We start from the raw sequence: 21,770 nt of genomic DNA on the forward strand, positions 1-21,770 counted from the left end.
ATATTTTTGCACAACAAATCAGATTTATCCAAGGAAAATTATTTTCCTCTTTCATATAATCAAAGAAATAAAGATAATTTCTTGCTTTCTACTCCTCATTAAAACATGTATGCTGAGAATCTTCAAGATATGCTGATAAAAATCTACAAAAAAATTATATTTTGCTATGAACGTAAGTGTTGCAAATGGCTCTGAGCACTGGGACTTAACATCTGAGTGATCAGTCCCCATATGAATGTAAGTCCTTTGGGGGGGGGGGGGACCTGTTTAATACTCTGCTTCAGATATTCAGTGAAAGAATTCATAAAAGATGAAGTGATAAATGAAACAGGTTGTTGTTTTCTGTAGCCTCATTGAGGAATCTTACATATTCATTCACAGTAAAAAGGATAACAATAGGAAATTCTTCTGACTGTTTAGCTGTAACTTCATATAAATGAAGTTACACTCTCATAGTGTTTATATTTCTTCTGTGTTCTAATCAAATGATTAATAAATGAATGTCATGAGACAAATAACAATAGACAAGTAAGAATCAGTGGGACTGTTATAACGCACAGGTGTGACTGAATGTTACTGTGGAAAGAGCCTAGAAAGAGTTGATTCTCTAATAGTTCTCTGGGTCATTCCTGAATATTGTTCACATTTAACACATTCTTATCAAGCTAAAAAAAGTAAAGAAATTATAAAGAAGCCAAAGAAGGAATGAATAATACGTGTGAATTGTATACTACTGAAATTATCAGTATGCTCCATTTGGAGACTACACAAAAGATACTCATTCACCTCAGACAGGGTCGCTTGTAAAACCCCAATAACCAGTCTTACGAGAGAACTCGAGTATCACATTACTCACACCTACATGTAACTCTTATAATTACTGCGGAGAAAAATTTGAGAGTGGTTAGGACACGTACAGGCACTCATTTTTACACACAGTATGAACAGAATAGTATGAAGAATGAATAATGTTTGCAACAAGATGTCCTCTACAGTGCTCCTTATTGTGGTTTCAGAAACATCATTGTATATTTAGATATAGATTGTATGAATTTTGGCAAACACAACTAACATTTCAGTTATATTATGATCGAGGAAGTGTATTATTATTGGTATACCTCTAAAAATTGTTCACAGAAATTTAAAGTTCATCCGTAGATTAACTCTTTGCAGTCTAGGGGATGCATATTTACTAGTGAATTCATTTTACAGGCATTTGTGTCTCATGATAATTGAAAACAAATATTTTCCTATTCCATTTTGCCCACATGTTGTGTTTTGGTGTGGTGTGTAAACCTGTTCATATTGTGATTTATTGTTAATCTGTATCCTAACAATTATAATACATTGTATCCGGATCCCGCTCCAGCTACTGCCGGGTCTGGGTGCTGACGAGTCCTCTCTATTTGGCTCGGTCCTCCCACCTCTTTTCTTCCTCCACTTGCTGCCAGGTCACACCTCTCCTTTCCACAGAAATTCTCATTCCTGTTTTCCACCGTATTCTTGGGTGCCCTCTAGGTCTTTTTCCATCCATCTTTAGTTCTTCCATAATTTTTGGAAGTCTCTGCCGACGCATCCTCTTAACATGCCCGTACCATCTTAATGACTTTTTTCGATTTCTTCTCTCATACTTTCTTGTTTGGTTCCTTTCTAATATCTACATTCCTTACTCTGTGTATTCTTGTTTTCCCCTTAACTGCTCTGAGAAATTTCATTTCCCATGGTTGCAGTCTGCTCCAGTCCCTTTCTGTCATTGTCCACGTTTCTCTGCCATATGTGACAATAGGGAAGTAATAACTCTTATAATAAGGAGTTTTGCTTTTTCTGAAACTTCCTAATTCCAAATCAGGTGTTTAATTGTTTGGTAGAAATTGCTTCTCTTCTTTAACCTCCTATTAATTTCGTTTGTTATTCTTCCATCACTAGGTATTTCACTCTCTAAATAAGTGAAACTGTCTACCACTTTGAGGGGTTCTCTCTCTTCCAAATTCCAATACTTCAGTCTTATATTTAGTTATTATTAATCCATACCTTTTCATTATTTCCTTCCATACATCAAGTTGTCTCTGTACATCTACCTCTTTGTCGCCCCATAGTACCATATCATCTGAAAAAATCATCTTTTTGTCTTTTTCTTTTACTATATCTTTAACAGCCCTATTCATTCCCTCCATCACAACATTAAAAAAGTGCAGGAGATAGAATGCTTCCTTGCTTAAGTCCTTATCTTATTTCAAAGTATTCCGAGTTCCCCAGTGGTGTTCTAATTCTACAATTGTGCTCTCTGTACATTGTCTTTATTACATTAATGTATCCATCTTCTATACCTATCTTCTTCATTTCTTCCCAGAGTCTTTCCCTGTTAACTGAGTCATAAGCCTTTTCTATGTCTACACAAACCATTATCACCCTTTTGTTATACTCCCAACTTTTTTCCATCAGTTGACGGATAGAAAATATCAGGTCGATCGTGCTTCTTCCTTTCCTAAACCCATGCTGTTCTTCACTCAGCTCCTTTTCTATCTTTTCACTTATTCAATTCAGTAAAATTCTTTAAAAAATCTTGGCCGTATGACTCATAAGGGTTATTCCTCTGTAGTTTTTGCAAAGTCTTTATTGTCTTTTTTGAAGATGGGAACAATGTCTCCTCTTCTCCAATTGTCAAGTATTGTACTATTTCTCCACACACTTGACAGTACTCTATACAGCCACTGCATTCCCACTGGACCCACTGCTCTTATCATGGGGCTTTCCCCCCATTCATCTTCTTCACAGCTATTTCCATTTCTTCCTGTGTAATTTATCCTAATTCTGCTTCCCAACTTATCTCAATTTGTCCATTATTTGTTTCCTCATGTACCTGCTCCTCAGTGTTTAACAGTTTCTTAAAATGTTCTCTCCAGAGATCTTTTTTATTCCTTGTATCTTCCGTCACAGTACCATCCTCTGTTTCCATCTTTACTGGTACTTCAGAAGCCTTCCTTTTATTTTTAATCATTTTATAGAACATTTTCTTATTGCTCTTCACATCTTCAAGTTTATTTGTAAACTCTTACCATGCCTTTTTCTTTGGTGTTTCCACTATTTCTTTGCACTTCTTCTTTTCCTCTATATGTCTTCTAACTGCTTGGATTGTGGTATCATCCCATCAGCTTGACTATCTTACTTTTTCCTTTCCAGATGTTCTGCCACATACTTTTTGTGCTGCTTCGACTAAAGTGTCTTTGAATAAACTCCATTCTTTTTCTACATTGCAGAAAACTTCTTTTGGAAATTTTTGAGTGATTAATTCTCTATACTTCTCAGCATTTTCACTCTCTTTCAGTTTCCAATCCCATATCCTTATCACTTTCTCCTGTTTTCCATTTTCCACACACTGATTTATTTTTCATTGTCCCACCAGTAATCTATGGTCTCCATCTGCACCCGCACTTGGAATTATCTTCACGTTCGTTACTTTCTCTCCCCATTCCCTGTCTACTAGAATATAATCATATACACTCTTGGTCCTTCCATACCAATTGTATCCGGTGATAACATGACTTTCTCACTTCATAAACCAGCTATTTGCTATTTTCATTCCATTTCTCTGGCACAAATCCAGGAGTCTTTCCCCTTCTTCATCTCTGCCTCCATATCCAAAACATCCCAATACTTGCTCAAATCCCTCTGTCTTTGCATACCTGTGCATTAAAATCTCCCATCACTATATTAGCACTCTCTATATGGTTCTCTAACTATTTTCAAAGTCCAACTTCTCTTCTTTGCTACATCCCACTTGAGGTGCATAAATCTGGATAACTTTAGTGTTTCTTTGTGGAATCTCAGATGTAGTATGATCCTGTCTAATGTATATCTCACACTTTCAATACAGCTTCGTACATTCTTATTCACGATCACTGCCACACCATTTCTTCCAAACCTGTTATTCCCACTCCAGTACAGTTTGCCTCCTCCTCTCAAATTTTTGTCACCTTTTTCCTTTCACTTCATTTCGCTTAATCCCAAAGTATTTAACTTTATCTTTGTTAGTACATCTGTCATTTCTTCCATTTTTCCATTGAGGGTTAATATATTAATGGTGCCAATATTTAGGTTATTTTTTAGTCCATTTGGTTTCATCTTCTTTTACTGATGAATATCATCAGGTCTCCCATCATTCGCACCAGTACTTGAAGAAGCAGTGCAGTCAAACCCCGAGTGGTTCATTCCAAAGCTCATCTGTGTTTTGAAAGCAGTATATAAGACTTTCCTACTGGCTTGTTAGGCCTAATGCAAGAAAGGATTTTCTATTGGGGTTGTCTCCCTTAGCCTTTGGAGTTTCTCCTCCTCCACAAGGCAGTGGTTCCCTTCTCATTTGATCCCCAGAAAGGAGGGTTGCCCCATCTGCCAGCTTTGCTGTTCTGAAATCTTTCTTCTCCACCGTCGCTACCATTAAGGTCTTAAGGGGAGTCGTACCGCCCTGTCTCGACAATGTTAAACAGGCTATATAAATACCCCGTTTTCTCAGGAACTGTTGAGTATATAAATGTGGTGTTTTTATCGCGTGTTCTCCCATGTTTTGTGACTGTATTGCTCTACAATCACTTTAAAATAACAATTGGAATAAAAGTTATTATTTTTTCCCTAAACATATAATTTTTTGGTGTAAATTTTCACAATTTTAATTTCTTGAATTTTAGCTATTACAGTAAATACTACTAAAGTAGAGCTACAACATCATTGTACTATCTATGTTATGTGGTAAATAATTCATTGATATAGATTCAGAAGTTTCTGAGAAATAAGAGCTTTTATACTGAAAAATGTCATGTTGAGAAAATTGTATTTAAAGAAAAAATTTTAATATACAGCCAACTGATACATAAAAAATATGTTAGAATCCTCCTGGATGGTAGTCCTCATCTCCTCCTTCATCTTCCTTACCCAGTGCTGCACTCCTTCTCTTGGATCTGACTTCTTTTGACATATTGTTTGTTGCAATCTCTGCCTTCATGATTCACAGTTGGTCCAAGTCCATCACACTTTTTGTGGTGTTGTAACCTTTATGAATGCCAAGATATTCCAAAACCTGTAGTCTTCCAGAATAGCCATAATTAAAAGTAAGAACAGCATCCAAAACACCAAGTTCAATGACTGACCTCCCAACAAACACATTTTTTGGTGTCCTTGACCATACGACATTGTTAAATGATCCATTCACATTTTGTGTTTTGCCCTTGAGACATTTCTTCAACAGCTCTGGTTGGGCAAGATCCTGAAACACAGGTTTCATGGCAAGCATAACAGCATTTGGTATAGTAATTTTGTGCGATAAAGTGTCTACTTTACCCTCCTCTTTTGCCTTCAAGTATTTACACCATTCAGTGGAACACAGGTTGTGTATTGGTTCAACATCTGTAGAGAGCTTGTGAAAATAAATTGCCCCAGCAGCTCTCTTCGTACCATCTAGATTATCTCTGTTACCCTAATATTGTGTAATCTGATCAATTTGTTTATCAGTCAGTCGACGTCTTATACTTAGACCATCAGATAACTTATACTTCCCAACTACTGTTTGAGTCTACGTAGTCTCGTGTCCATCCTCTTTTGCACATGATTAATGCATTCTAGTTTTGTAATTGACAAATCACCATAGGGTTTACTCTCCACCACTGCCTTATACGATCATGAGTCTCCATCCCCAAGAAAACTCATGTAGCAAACAGCACGGTCATGCTGGGAACATTGGAACATTTTCACTGCAGAAGCAACCTCCATCTCTCCACTAGTTCCTTCATAGTTTCTCTGACGATTCATTTCATGCTTAGTTTGCTTTTCAGTACTCTTGCCTGCTTACCTACAACCCTGGCAGTACATGGTCAACACATCAACATCCAACACTTTCCCATTGTCGATGCTGATATTAGATGCACATGAATTCTTTGACTGGAAACCTCTTTTTTACCAGGATCCGTCGAATGATATTGCTATGTCAGAGCTACCATTTTCTGCTACAGCCTGCTCTGCTGCTGTAGTCATTGACTCCATAGCACACGCCTTGACACTACTTCTTACTATGGAGTTGTATTTTATAGATTTTGTAGGGGGACTAGGCAGGTTCAGCAAGCCACAAAGAACCTTACCAGCATAATGGCATTTTCCTATGCATCTAAGTCCGTAGAAGTATCTCAGATTAGTGTCAAAAAGTCCATTCTTTACACTTACTTCTGAAGTCTTGAAAGCCTTTTCGCTTTTACAGATCAAACACATTATTTGTAAAGTGCTCACCAGACCATTGCATTGAAATAGCTTTTCAGAAATTTCAATTTCCCCTCCACATATACGACAACACACTGTTTCACACAAAGCTGAAGTAAGTATATGGAGATTGATAATAATATTGCAGTTTGTTTCACTGTCTGAAGCTGCGTTGTATTTTACATCATTACCCGGCAGTTTTTTCTTGGGAGCACTCAGAGGAGTAGAAGGACTGCCACTATTTACAACCAAATTATCACGCCCTTCAGCGCTAACCACTCTTTTTACTGCTGTTATATTTGATCTGTAGTATCTGTTACCTCTGTTTCGTATTTTTTTTAAACACTCCTTTTGGTTTAGTCATGACGAAAACTATCACAGGAAACACAGAAACTAAAACGCGGCTAGTGGATAACTGTTGTTGTCAAACACAAACAAATGTACAGTTCGAAGAGTTTACTGCGAAGTACCACCAGTGTAGGCAACTTATGAAATGGACAGTTCTCTACAAAACAAAAGAAATTACAGTCTTCTAGACTATATAGCTCCAGAGAAAAAAAGCCAATATGTGGAATGACGGAAAACAAAATTCTCGGAAATGTCATTGCATGATTATTTTCAAATATTTATTTAAAATAGTAAATGATCGAATATTTCAATAAAACCAACACCAAATTAAGCATAAAAAATCCATATTTTCATAATTTGCATAAAAGTAAAAATGTCAAATTTTGTCATTTTGGACAGTACGACTCCCCTTAACCCGTAACCCGGGCATGGGCCCATGTTATACCCCACGGGTTTGGGTCCCTGCCTGAACTCAGCCATCCTATCACTTCAGCCTACTGAAGTGTAGGATGCCCGCCCCCATGACGTGGATGTGCCAGACGGGAATTACCCCAGTGGAGGAATAGGGAAGAGGACTCTACCTCCCTGGAGCCGGGTTAATGATTGTGTATGGTGCTACAATTAAAGGCAATTACAATACATTAGTTTCTTTATTTCTCTTGTGTGGCGCCAGTCACTACCAGAGTATGGGGAGACTTCTTACAACTGCAACTACTGATGTCAAAATTATACAGTCACATTCAAGATGTAACAATAATTGATGTCCCAGATATCTGATCCTGCATTTATGTGTAAAATGCCATGTTTTGTTTATAAGTAACTGACTGTGTATTGTACAGTAATCATAGTTAGATAAACCTTCTATTAATTCCCCCCTCCCAATTTCTTAGTTTCCTAGGACTTCCCCAGTATAATTGATTCCTTATCTTGTTGTGAAGTGTGTAGTGATTTGATATTAAACAGTAAATGATAAGATAAGATTCTTGCTGCTATCATGTATGTTAATAATGCCGTACTTCACTTCAGACACTGTTGAAAAGTGATTTTTTATGAAGCCTACAAATTTTACACATGCACTCAAACACAATATCATATCCACTGTGATTACTTTTTAGTTATTGCTTATATACATTAAAGGTCTGTGGTGTAGAGATACTCCTACTGAGAATGCTACTTATCTTCACTATTAAAAATAAAGTTCACTGTAGTATAATAATTATAATATTATAATTATAATATTTGAACTTACGTATGAATATGGCACACTGAGAAAGAGAGGCTTTACTTGCAGATATGTTACATGAACGCATAGATGTGGATGGTCCTCTTTGGGACCAATCAACTTTCCTTGGGAGACTGAAACACTTTTTTTGGGTGACAGATCCAAGAACATGCACTGCTTCTGATACAGCATTAGATGATGCCAAGAAGTTAATAGAACTCTACAGGTAAGAGTATCCCACAGTTGGAACTGTTCTCTAATGATATTTCAGATTCTTAGTTTGTGCTTTTTAGTGGTACTGCCTTTCTGTCAAATATATTGCATGATTTAATACAATTATTTTATTTTTATCCAGAGTTGGTAAGGAACCTCCAGGAACAAATCAAGAGCAAATCATATATGCAAAGAAACTGTATGACAGTGCATTCCATCCGGACACTGGTGAGAAACAAAATGTGTTTGGCAGAATGTCTTTCCAGGTCCCTGGAGGTATGGCAATCACAGGAGCTATGTTACAATTCTACAGGTGACATTTTTGTTACGTATTTTGTGTTTAATGTAATTGTGCACTATAGGGTGAATCTGAATAGATTATAGCATTTTGCAATAAGTACAGAGTAATCTAACATTTTTTTTATTTAAATATTCTTGAGCGGCAAATCCAGATTCATCTCCCACTATTAGTCTCAGTTTAATCATCAAATAAGACCAGCAAGTTCAATATTGACAGCAAATGAAAGTTATTAGTGTTTGCATTTAATAGTTCTCAATCATGTGTGTACCCATACTTTCATAAAACATACCAGATTCATAGAGTGGACTGGATTTTATGAATCACATGCCGATGCCATTTACTTACATGGTAACCTCAAACTTTTCCATACTCGCAATACAACAAAATGAGTTTTATTCATGAGTAACTAACACTGGAAAACAGTAAACTTAGGCTAAAACTTAATATTTGAGAAAGAATACTACATGAAAGTATTTATCAGGCTTACCTCAAGGAATTATGTGTATGATAGATAAACAACCTTGCAGGTATTGTTTTTAGTTGACTGAGGTTTGTTGCCCTGTGATGTAGTTTTATAAAGAGAGTCACATTCATAAAAAAAACTTGTTTGAAATACTAGAAGATTTGAAGATAATTAATGTATGGTGCTAAGACTGGCAGCTGACCCTGAATTTTAAATTTATGAACTACAAACATAAAAACAAAAGACTATATCGATTGATCACATTATTTCAGTCAGTTGGAAATGTCAAGTACCCATACTGTATCAAGTGATTTGAAGTAGAATGCCCATGTTTGTTGTTGTTATTGTTGTTGTTGTGGTGGTGGCGGTGGTGGTCTTCAGTCCTGAGACTGGTTTGATGCAGCTCTCCATGCTACTCTATCCTGTGCAAGCTTCTTCATCTCCCTGTACCAACTGCAACCTACATTCTTCTGAATCTGCTTAGTGTATTCATCTTTTGGTCTCATTCTATGATTTTTACCCTCCATGCTGCCCTCCAATATTAAATCGATGATCCCTTGAGGCCTCAGAACATGTCCTATCAACTGAACCCTTCTTCTAGTCAAGTTGTGCCACAAACTCCTCTTCTCCCCAATTCTATTCAATACCTCCTCATTAGTTATGTGATCTACCCATCTAACCTTCAGCATTCTTCTGTAGCCCCACATTTTGAAAGCTTCTATTCTCTTCTTGTCCAAACTATTTATCGTCCATGTTTCCATACAAACATTTTCAGAAACGACTTCCTGACACTTAAATCTATACTCGATGCTAACAAATTTCTCTTCTTCAGAAACGCTTTCCTTGCCCTTGCCAGTCTACATTTTATATCCTCTCTACTTCTACCATCATCAGTTATTTTGCTCCCCAAATAGCAAAACTCCTTTACTACTTTAAGTGTCTCATTTCCTAATCTAATTCCCTCAGCATCACTCGACTTAATTCGACTACATTCCATTATCCTCATTTTGCTTTTGTTGATGTTCATCGTATATCCTCCTTTCAAAACCCTGTCCATTCCGTTCAACTGCTCTTCCAAGTTCTTTGCTGTTTCTGACAGAATTACAATGTCATCGGCGAACCTCAAAGTTTTTATTTCTTCTCCATGGATTTTAATATCTACTCTGAATTTTTCTTTTGTTTCCTTTACTGCTTGCACAATATACAGATTGAATAACACCGGGGAGAGGCTACAACCCTGTCCAACCCTGTCTCACTCCCTTCCCAACCACTGCTTCCCTTTCGCGCCCCTCGACTATTGTAACTGCCATCTGGTTTCTGTACAAATTGTAAATAGCTTTTCGCTCCCTGTATTTTACCCCTGCCACCTTTAGAATTTGAAAGAGAGTATTCTAGTCAACATTGTCGAATGCTTTCTCCAAGTCTACAAATGCTAGAAATGTAGGTTTGCGTTTCCTTAATGTTTCTTCTAAGATAAGTCGTAGGGGCAGTATTGCCTCACGTGTTCCAACATTTATACGGAATTCAAACTGATCTTCCCCAAGGTCAGCTTCTACCAGTTTTTCCATTCGTCTGTAAAGAATTCGTGTTAGTATTTTGCAGCTGTGACTTATTAAACTGACAGTTTGGTTCAGTAATTTTCACATGTGTCAACACCTGCTTTCTTTGGGACTGGAATTATTATATTTTTCTTGAAGTCGGAGGGTATTTCCCCTGTTTCATACATCTTACTCACCAGATGGTAGAGTTTTGTCAGGACTGGCTCTCCCAAGGCTGTCAGTAGTTCTAATGGAATGTTGTCTACTCCTGGGGCCTTGTTTCAACTCAGGTGCTTCAGTGTTCTGTCAAACTCTTCACGCAGTATCACATCTCCCATCTTCATCTTCATCCTCTTCCAATTCCATAATATTGTCCTCAAGTACATCGCCCTTGTATAGACCCTCTATATACTCCTTCCACCTTTCTGCTTTCCCTTCTTTGCTTAGAACTGGGTTTCCATCTGAGCTCTTGATATTCATGCAAGTGGTACGCTTTCCTCCAAAGGTCTCTTTAATTTTCCTGTAGGCAGTATCTATCTTACCCCCAGTGAGATAAGCCTCTACATTGTTACATTTGTCCTCTAGCCATCCCTGCTTAGCCATTTTGCACTTCCTGTCGATCTCATTTTTTAGACGTTTGTATTCCTTTTTGCCTGCTTCATTTACTGCATTTTTATATTTTCTCCTTCCATCAATTAAATGCAATATTTATTCTGTTACCCAAGGATTTCTACGAGCCCTCGTCTTTTTACCTACTTGATCCTCTGCTGCCTTCACTACTTCATCCCTCAGAGCTACCCATTCTTCTTCTACTGTATTTCTTTCCCCCATTCCTGTCAGTTGTTCCCTTATTCTCTCCCTGAAACCCTGTACAACCTCTGGTTTAGTCAGTTTATCCATGTCCCATCTCCTTAAATTCCCACCTTTTTGCAGTTTCTTCAGTTTTAATCTACTGTTCATAACCAATAGATTGTGGTCAGAGTCCACATCTGCCCCTGGAAATGTCTTACAATTTAAAACCTGGTTCTTAAATCTCTGTCTTACCATTATATAATCTATCTGGTACCTTCCAGTATCTCCAGGATTCTCCCATGTATACATCCTTCTTTTATGATTCTTGAACCAAGTGTTAGCTATGATTAAGTTATGCTCTGTGCAAAATTCTACCAGACGGCTTCCTCTTTCTTTTCTTCGCCCCAGTCCATATTCACCTGCTATGTTTCCTTCTCTCCCTTTTCCTACTATCAAATTCCAGTCACCCATGACTATTAAATTTTTGTCTCCCTTCACTGCCTAAATAATTTCTTTTATCTCATCATACATTTCATCAATTTCCTCATCATCTGCAGAGCTAGTTGGCATATAAAATTGTACTACTGTAGTAGGCATGGGCTTCATGTCTATCTTGGCCCATATAAATCTAGTAATTAAAAAAAAATTTAAAAAAATAAAATAAATACCCAGGAATAATAACTTCCCAGTGAAGGATATTATATGAAAACCCTTCATTTGGCAATTCTTGATTACTGTTCATCATCTGAGACACTTCCAAGCAGACTGAGCAGAATGATTCGAGAAAATTCATAGAATATCTGTGGTATGCCTCGTGGACTTATTCAGTCATGATGAGAGCATTACACAAATGCTTAACAAACTCAGGTGGAATATGTTAAGAAAGGTGTTATGAATTTTTGTTTGGTCCAGGGATTAATATCAACGCAAAGTACATAGTAATATCAGCTGACATACGGCATTGCTTTTACGTATGATAGCAGTAGTTATTAAGTGAGAGTATAAGATCAACACTATCAAAGTAAGTTATAGTATAAAGAGACATAATATGTAATTAATAATATTCTGACAGTTCCAAGCATTAACATTTTAAGTCCAAAAATGGTCACATTGTGTTACAATGTTTGCCAAAATTATTGTTTCACTATTTTTCTCCTGTATGAAAATCTTATCTCTTAACACCGCAACATACACAGCAATAGCGCTCTTCAGAATATTGTAAGTCCTCTAAGTAACTCATGCACCTCTGAAAAGAATCACAATTTATGTTATGATGCTTTTCCTGGGATAATGAAGCATAATTAAAAGTATAACTGTAATTATGACATTTGTACAGGGGATATTTATAGTTTACATGTGAGCAACGTTCATCATCCTCGCTGTTAAGTAGAAAGCATTGTCATCTAGGGTTGCTTGTAGCCAATAATATCAATGCTGATTGTAGACGTAGTCATCAGTACAAGTGTAACCAGTGATTTCACATAGAATAATAATTGATAAACAGCTGTTTGAATGGATTTTGAGTTCACTACTTTTGTAATTGATATCAGTAACTAAGCTGTTGACTAATCATGTACTAAAGTCAGACATTAAAAATAATGAGCATGGTTCTCAAACCAATGAATGAATGCTAATGGATGTAAGTACTCAATTTTTCTTCTATGAACAATGATAAAGAACAGAATTTCATATAGAGAACTGAAAACCGGTAAGAGCACTGGAATTCTGTCAATAGTGATACATAATTGTGTTGTATACAGGTTAAGAATATTTTTCATAATTTCTTGGCTGCATAGTTCTAGTTAGTGCCACAAATAATAATTTGCGTTGTCGCAGCAATAATTATTATTTGAAATCACCAATTTCTTTCTACAGGTAGGGAAGCATAAATATAAGGGAATAATTTCCCAGTGGTGCTGGAGGCTGTATTTCATGGTTTCCAAATGATCATCTCAATAATGGCACAGATTTAGTATCAAAAGGCAAGATTTTTTATGTATTTTATGTACATTATTGTATCAAGATAATGCTAATTCATAGTTTTGTTCATTCCACCTATTCTTAGAAAAGCTATGCTTTTGTATAACTGAAGTGGTGACAGTGGGAAGCGGACAAAAATTATTCATTCCTTATGCTTGGATAACAGTAATGACTCTATTGCTATACTTTTTTTTTCCATAATAGCTGATAGCATATCACAAGAAAAAGAGAACACAGTTGAAAGGTAAATATAGGAAAGACGAGGGTAAAGGCTTTGTAGCACATGTGTTTCAGGAAACAGTATAATTTAAGGATTTAAATTTAACATTACGCGTCTTTATTGCTTAATCCCAATATATCTAACTTCCTCTCTGTTAGTACATCTGTAATTTCTTCCATTTTTCCATTGAGGGTTAATATATTAAGGGTGCCAATATTATAAGGTGAGAAGAATTTGAGAGGAGGAGGAAAACTGTACTGGAGTGGGAATAACAGGTGTGGAAGAAATGGTGTGGCAGTGATGGTGAATAAGAATGTACAAAGCTGTATTGAAAATGTGAGATATATATCAGACAGGATCATAATCTTAAACCTGAGATTCCAAAAAGAAACACTAAAAGTAATCCAGATTTATGCACCTCAAGTGGGATGTAGCGAAGAAGAGAAGATGGACTTTGAAAATGTGTTAGAGAACCATATAGAGAGTGCTAATATAGTGATGGGAGATTTTAATGCACAGGTATGCAAAGACAGAGGGATTTGAGCAAGTATTAGGATGTTTTGGATATGGAGGCAGAAATGAAGAAGGGGAAAGACTCCTGGATTTGTGCCAGAGGAATGGAATGAAAATAGCAAATAGCTGGTTTATGAAGAGAGAAAGTCATATTATCACCAGATACAGTTGGGATGGAAAAACCAGGAGTGTAATTGATTATATTCTAGTAGATAGGGAATGGGGAGAGAAAGTAACAAATTTGAAGGTAATTCCAAGTGTGAGTGCAGATGGAGACCATAGATTACTGGTGGGACAATGAAAAATAAATCAGTGTGTGGAAAATGGAAAACAGGAGAAAGTGATAAGGATATGGGATTGGAAACTGAAAGAGAGTGAAAATGCTGAGAAGTATAGAGAATTAATCACTCAAAAATTTCCAAAAGAAGTTTTCTGCAATGTAGAAAAAGAATGGAGTTTATTCAAAGACACTTTAGTCGAAGCAGCACAAAAAGTATGTGGCAGAACATCTGGAAAGGAAAAAGTAAGATAGTCAAGCTGATGGGATGATACCACAATCCAAGCAGTTAGAAGACATATAGAGGAAAAGAAGAAGTGCAAAGAAATAGTGGAAACACCAAAGAAAAAGGCATGGTAAGAGTTTACAAATAAACTTGAAGATGTGAAGAGCAATAAGAAAATGTTCTATAAAATGATTAAAAATAAAAGGAAGGCTTCTGAAGTACCAGTAAAGATGGAAACAGAGGATGGTACTGTGACGGAAGATACAAGGAATATAAAAGATCTCTGGAGAGAACATTTTAAGAAACTGTTAAACACTGAGGAGCAGGTACATGAGGAAACAAATAATGGACAAATTGAGATAAGTTGGGAAGCAGAATTAGGATAAATTACACAGGAAGAAATGGAAATAGCTGTGAAGAAGATGAATGGGGGCAAAGCCCCAGGACCTGATGAAGTATCAGTGAACATGATAAGAGCAGCAGGTCCAGTGGGAATGCAGTGGCTGTATAGAGTACTATCAAGTGTGTGGAGAAATGGTACAATACCTGACGACTGGAGAACAGGAGACACTGTTCCCATCTCCAAGAAAGGCAATAAAAGACTTTGTAAAAACTACAGAGGAATAATCCTTATGAGTCATACAGCCAAGATTTTTTAAAGAATTTTACTAAATTGAATAAGTGAAAAGATAGAAAAGGAGCTGAGTGAAGAACAGCATGGGTTTAGGAAAGGAAGAAGCACGATCGATCTGATATTTTCTATCCGTCAAGTGGTGGAAAAAAGTTGGGAGTATAACAAAAGGGTGATAACGGTTTGTATAGACATAGAAAAGGCATATGACTCAGTTGACAGGGAAAGACTCTGGGAAGAAATGAAGAAGATAGATATAGAAGATGGATACATTAATGTTATAAAGACATTGTACAGAGGACACAATTGTAGAATTAGAGCACCGCTGGGGAACTCTGAATACTTCGAAATAAGACAAGGACTTAAGAAAGGAAGTATTCTATCTCCTGCACTTTTTAATGTTGTGATGGAGGGAATGAATAGGGCAGTTAAAGATATAGTAAAAGAAAAAGACAAAAAGATGATTTTTGCAGTTGATATGGTAATATGGGGTGATAAAGAGGTAGATGTACAGTTACAGCTTGATGCATGGAAGGAAATAATGAAAAGGTATGGATTAAAAATAAATATAGATAAGAGTGAAGTAATGGTATTTGGAAGAGAGAAAGTGACCAACGGAAATATTACCTTGAATGGAGAACCCCTCAAAGTGGTAGAAAGTTTCACTTATTTAGGGAGTGAAATATCTAGGGATGGAAGAATAACTAACGAAATTAATAGGAGGTTACAGAAGGGAGGCAATTTCTACCAAACAATAAAACACTTGTTTTGGAATAAGGAAGTTTCAGAAAGAGCAATACTCCTTATGTATAGGAATTATTACATCACTATTGTGACCTATGGTGGAGAAACATGGACAATGACAGAAAGGGACTGGAGCAGACTGCAAGCAGGGGAAATGAAATTTCTCAGAGCACTTAAGGGGAAAACAAGAATGGACAGAGTAAGGAATGTAGAGATTAGAAAGGACCTTAAACAAGAAAGTATGAGAGAAGAAATTGAAAGAAAGAGATTAAGATGGTATGGGCACGTTAAGAGGATGCATGGGCAGAGACTCCCCAAAATTACGGATGAATTAAAGATGAATGGGAAAAGACCTGGAGGGCACTCAAGAACATGGTGGAAAATGGGAGTGAGAATATCTGTAGAAAGGAGAGGTGTGACCTGGCAGCAAGTGGAGGAAGAAAAGTGGTGGGAGGACCGAGCCAAATGGAGAGGACTCATCAGCTCCCAGACCCAGCAGTAGCTGGAGCGGGATTCGGACATAGATAGATAGATAGACATCTTTATTGCTGGAGAAAACTCCTTACAAGGTAATGCGCAACCCTTAAATGGTTCTTCACCCACCTCCACAGCAGAATGAAATGCAACACCCTCCTCACCAGACACAGTCAGAACACGATGACACTCAAGTGATGAAAGGAAGACCCATAAAATGATAGGAATCAATCCCCATGGATAACAAATAGAGTGAAGGAATCCCTCAACAGAGGTTTGGTACATAAATGCTGAAATGTAAGCTGGATGCGATCCCAACTCATGCTAACTGAAATGTCATAACAAATTAACACAAGAAAACAGACAGGATATCTTTGAACAGTTTTGGCAGATGGGAGATCATAGCAGACAGTGAAAATTCATCTGTCAACATGTGAAAAATGTTAGTGGTAAGCAGACCTGAAATGTAACTGACTCAAGAAGAAAAATTTCAAGACTGTATTCTCTAACAGTTGATGGCAATAACATTAAGGTATGACAGAAAATGTTTCTGCATGCCATTACAAATATATGGGTGAGGACTGCCATGAAAAAGCTGGGAGCAGATGGAATTTTGTTGCCTGATATGAGAGGAAAGCATTCGAAAAGGGAAAATACAACACAACCTGAAATACAGGAGTCATTGTGAGAGTGTATAACAGCTTCCGGTGTGTAGAGTTACTTTACACAAGCAAGGAAACATGCTGAAAGTACCTTGATGCTGAATTGAGTATTGAAAATATGCACAGTATGTACCAAGAATGGATCAAGGAAAGTAAATGTGTCTCCTTGAACCCTGTCACATTAAGGCAACACATTGATATGTTCAACCAATAATATAATTTGTCATTCTTTCACCTAAAAAGGCTACGTGTAAACTATGTGAGCTTTACACTACTTCTTCTGGAGAGGAGAAAGCAAAGCCGGCAGAGAAATACGCCTCTCACATTGCAAATTAAGCTATTGCCAGGGAACTGAAAGAAAAAAACAAAGTCACTTCAATCTCAGACAGGTTTACGTGTGCATGTTTTGATCTGCAGAAAGTATAGGCTACTCCTCAGTCTGATATGAGCCTTATTACTTCAAATGTAAATATTCTAGCTTCAGTTTCACAGTATATGACATGGAAAAATAGGAAGGACAGTGCTATGTTTCACACGGGGGCAGTGAGTAAAATATTGTCGCCATTTACAACAGCCTTAAAAAATTATTTTTCTAGTCAGCCAGAAAGTGATGGAAAACATACTGACCGTAATTTACACTCTGTATGTCCATATCTCTCTTTCTACTCACTGAAGGAAAATGTTCCGACTTGCTATTTACTCAGCGGGATCAATAATTATGACTATAAATAAAAGTTTTGAGTTGTAACTGATTAATATATTCAGTAAAAGGTCACATGCACAAACTTAATAATATTCCTGATAACAATAATAATGTCCCTAACGGAAACAGCACTATTAGCAGTTTAGAGGCGACCTCTGTGGTAAGTTCCAAGTAAAATGGTCTATTACACCGACTTCCAATCACCAAAAGTTAATTGCTCACCTTAAAAGTGGAAAATAATCTCGCCACTTGCCACACAGTTTTGTCAACATTACGGACGGCACACAAACACTTACTTCCATGAAAACTAAGTGATCCAGGATAGTGTACAGTCCATCTACATCTGCATCTACATAGATACAAATCACATTTAAGTGGCTGGCAGAGGGTTCATCGAACCACCTTCACAATTCTCTATTATTCCAATCTCGTATAGTGCCTGGAAAGAATGAACACCTATATCTTTCCGTACAAGCTCTGATTTCCTTTATTGTATCGTGGTGATCATTCTGCCCTATGTAGGTTCGTGTCAACAAAATATTTTCGCATTCGGAAGAGAAAGTTGGTGATTGGAATTTCGTGAGAAGATTCCATCGCAACGAAAAATGCCTTTCTTTTAATGATTTCCAGCCCAAATCCTATATCATTTCTGTGACACTCTCTCCCATATTTCGTGATAATACAAAACATGCTGCCTTTCTTTGAACTTTTTTGATGTACTTGTCAGTCCTACCTGGTAAGGATCCCACACCGCGCGGCAGTATTCTAAAAGAGAACGGACAAGTGTAGTGTAGGCAGTCTCCTTAGTAGGTCTGTTACATTTTCTAAGTGTCCTGCCAATAAAACGCAGCCTTTGGTTAGCCTTCCCCACAACATTTTCTATGTGTTCTTTCCAATTTAAGTTGTTTGTAATTGTAATACCTAGGTGTTTAGTTGAATTTACAGCTTTTAGATTAGATTGATTTATCGTGTAACCGAAGTTTAACGAGTTTCTTTTAGTACTCATGTGGATGACCTCACACTTTTCGTTATTTAGGGTCAACTGCCACTTTTCGCTCCATTCAGATATTTTTTCTAAATCTTTTGAAGTTTGTTTTGATCTTCTGATGACTTTATTAGTCGATAAATGACAGCATCATCTGCAAACAACCAAAGACGGCTGCTCAGATTGTCCCCCACAAAGATGATGTGACTTACCAAACGAAAGTGCTGGCAGGTCGATAGACACACAAACAAACACAAACATGCACACAAAATTCAAACTTTCTCAACAAACGGTTGCTTCATCAGGAAAGAGGGAAGGAGAGGGAAAGACGAAACGATGTGGGTTTTAAGGGATAGGGTAAGGAGTCATTCCAATCCCGGGACCGGAAAGACTTACCTTAGGGGGAAAAAAGGACAGGTATACACTCGCACACACACACGTATCCATCCACAGATACACAGACACAAGCAGACATTTGTAAAGGCAAAAAGTTTGGGCAGAGATGTCAGTCGAGGCGGAAGTACAGAGGCAAAGATGTTGTTGATCCTCATTCCCAACAAACACTGTCTGCCTGTGTCCATTCGTGCGAATGGACAGTTTGTTGCTGGTCATTCCCACATAGAAAGCTTCACAGTGTAGGCAGGTCAGTTGGTAAATCACGCGGGTGCTTTCACACATGGCTCTGCCTTTGATCGTGTACACTTTCCGGGTTACAGGACTGGAGTAGGTGGTGGTGGGAGGGTGCATGGGACAGGTTTTACACCGGGGGTGGTTACAAGGGTAGGAGCCAGAGGGTAGGGAAGGTGGTTTGGGGATTTTGTAGGGATGAACTAAGAGGTTACGAAGGTTAGGTGGACGGCAGAAAGACACTTTTGGTGGAGTGGGGAGGATTTCATGAAGGATGGATCTCATTTCAGGGCAGGATTTGAGGAAGTCGTATCCCTGCTGGAGAGCCACATTCAGAGTCTGATCCAGTCCCGGAAAGTATCCTGTCACAAGTGGGGCACTTTTGGGGTTCTTCTGTGGGAGGTTCTGGGTTTGAGGAGATGAGAAAGTGGCTCTGGTTTGGTCCTTAGGCCCCGTACAAAACCTTTCACCTGACTCCATCAACTTCCTGACCCCACCAACACCCCGCACCCCTACCTTCTACCTTCTTCCTAAAATTCACAAACCCAATCTCCCGGCCGTCCCATTGTAGCTGGTTACCAAGCCCCCACAGTATGTATCTCTGCCTACGTAGATCAACACCTTCAACCCATTACTTGCAGTCTCCCATCCTTCATCAAAGACACCAACCACTTTCTCGAACGCCTGGAATCCTTACCCAGTCTGTTACCTCCGGAAACCATCCTTGTAACCATTGATGCCACTTCCTTATACACAAATATTCTGCACGTCCAGGGCCTCGCTGCGATGGAGCACTTCCTTTCACGCCTATCACCTGCCACCCTACCTAAAACCTCTTTCCTCATTACCTTAGCCAGCTTCATCCTGACCCACAACCTCTTCACTTTCGAAGGCCAGACATACCAACAATTAAAGGGAACAGCCATGGGTACCAGGATGGCCCCCTCGTACGCCAACCTATTCATGGGTCGCTTAGAGGAAGCCTTCTTGGTTACCCAGGCCTGCCAACCCAAAGTTTGGTACAGATGTATTGATGACATCTTCATGCTCTGGACTCACAGTGAAGAAGAACTCCAGAATTTCCTCTCCAACCTCAACTCCTTTGGTTCCATCAGATTCACCTGGTCCTGCTCCAAATCCCATGCCACTTTCCTTGACATTGACCTCCACCTGTCCAATGGCCAGCTTCACACGTCCGTCCACATCAAACCCACCAACAAGCAACAGTACCTCCATTATGACAGCTGCCACCCATTCCACATCAAACGGTCCCTTCCCTACAGCCTAGGTCTTCGTGGCAAACGAATCTGCTCCAGTCCGGAATCCCTGAACCATTACACCAACAACCTGAAAACAGCTTTCGCATCCCGCAACTACTCTCCACACCTGGTACAGAAGCAAATAACCAGAGCCACTTCCTCATCTCCTCAAACCCAGAACCTCCCACAGAAGAACGCCAAAAGTGCCCCACTTGTGACAGGATACTTTCCGGGTCTGGATCAGACTCTGAATGTGGCTTTCCAGCAGGGATACGACTTCCTCAAATCCTGCCCTGAAATGAGATCCATCCTTCATGAAATCCTCCCCACTCCACCAAACGTGTCTTTCCGCCGTCCACCTAACCTTCGTAACCTCTTAGTTCATCCCTATGAAATCCCCAAACTACCTTCCCTACCCTCTGGCTCCTACCCTTGTAACCGCCCTCGGTGTAAAACCTGTCCCATGTACCCTCCCACCACCACCTACTCCAGTCCTGTAACCCGGAAGGTGTACACGATCAAAGGGAGAGCCACGTGTGAAAGCACCCACGTGATTTACCAACTGACCTGCCTACACTGTGAAGCTTTCTATGTGGGAATGACCAGCAACAAACTGTCCATTCGCATGAATGGACACAGGCAGACAGTGTTTGTTGGTAATGAGGATCATCCTGTGGCTAAACATGCCTTGGTGCACGGCCAGCACATCTTGGCACAGTGTTACACCGTCCGGGTTATCTGGATACTTCCCACTAACACCAACCTGTCAGAACTCCGGAGATGGGAACTTGCCCTTCAGTATATTCTCTCTTCTCGTTATCCGCCAGGCCTCAATCTCCGCTAATTTCAATTTGCCACCACTCATACCTCACCTGTCTTTCAACAACATCTTTGCCTCTGTACTTCTGCCTCGACTGACATCTCTTCCCAAAATCTTTGACTTTACAAATGTCTGCTTGTGTCTGTGTATCTATGGATGGATATGTGTGTGTGTGCAAGTGTATACCCGTTCTTTTTTCCCCCTAAGGTAAGTCTTCCCGCTCCCGTAATTTTCATGTCAAATGTTCACTCACTTCAGATACCAATCGAATCGTAAAAATGGCAGCATTAAGTCTTTGAACAAGATCCTGAAGATGGACTTTCCATGACAGTTTACTATCTATCTGAACACCTAGAAATTTGAACTGTTCAGTTTCACTAATCATATGCGCATTCTGTGACATTAAAACGTCAGGTTTTGTTGGATTGTGTGTTAGAAACTGTAAAAACTGAGTCTTACTGTGATTTATCCTTAGTTTATTTTCTACAAGACATGAATGTATGTCATGAATTGCATAATTTGAAACCGAGCC

General features: G+C 38.5%; 1 protein-coding gene across 1 annotated transcript in view; it reads left to right on the forward strand.

Moving 5' to 3' along the window:
- Positions 1-21,770, forward strand: part of LOC126481369 (sideroflexin-2) — a 170,231-nt gene that overhangs the window by 34,198 nt on the left and 114,263 nt on the right. The window contains exons 2-3 of the mRNA XM_050105079.1: positions 7,880-8,036; positions 8,166-8,336. Of these exons, the coding sequence (XP_049961036.1) occupies positions 7,882-8,036; positions 8,166-8,336 (326 nt within the window). The 5' untranslated portion in view covers positions 7,880-7,881. The remainder of the gene's footprint in view (positions 1-7,879; positions 8,037-8,165; positions 8,337-21,770) is intronic.

Source organism: Schistocerca serialis, chromosome 5 (assembly GCF_023864345.2).
Source record: "Schistocerca serialis cubense isolate TAMUIC-IGC-003099 chromosome 5, iqSchSeri2.2, whole genome shotgun sequence".
Classification (NCBI taxonomy): Eukaryota; Metazoa; Arthropoda; class Insecta; order Orthoptera; family Acrididae; genus Schistocerca; species Schistocerca serialis.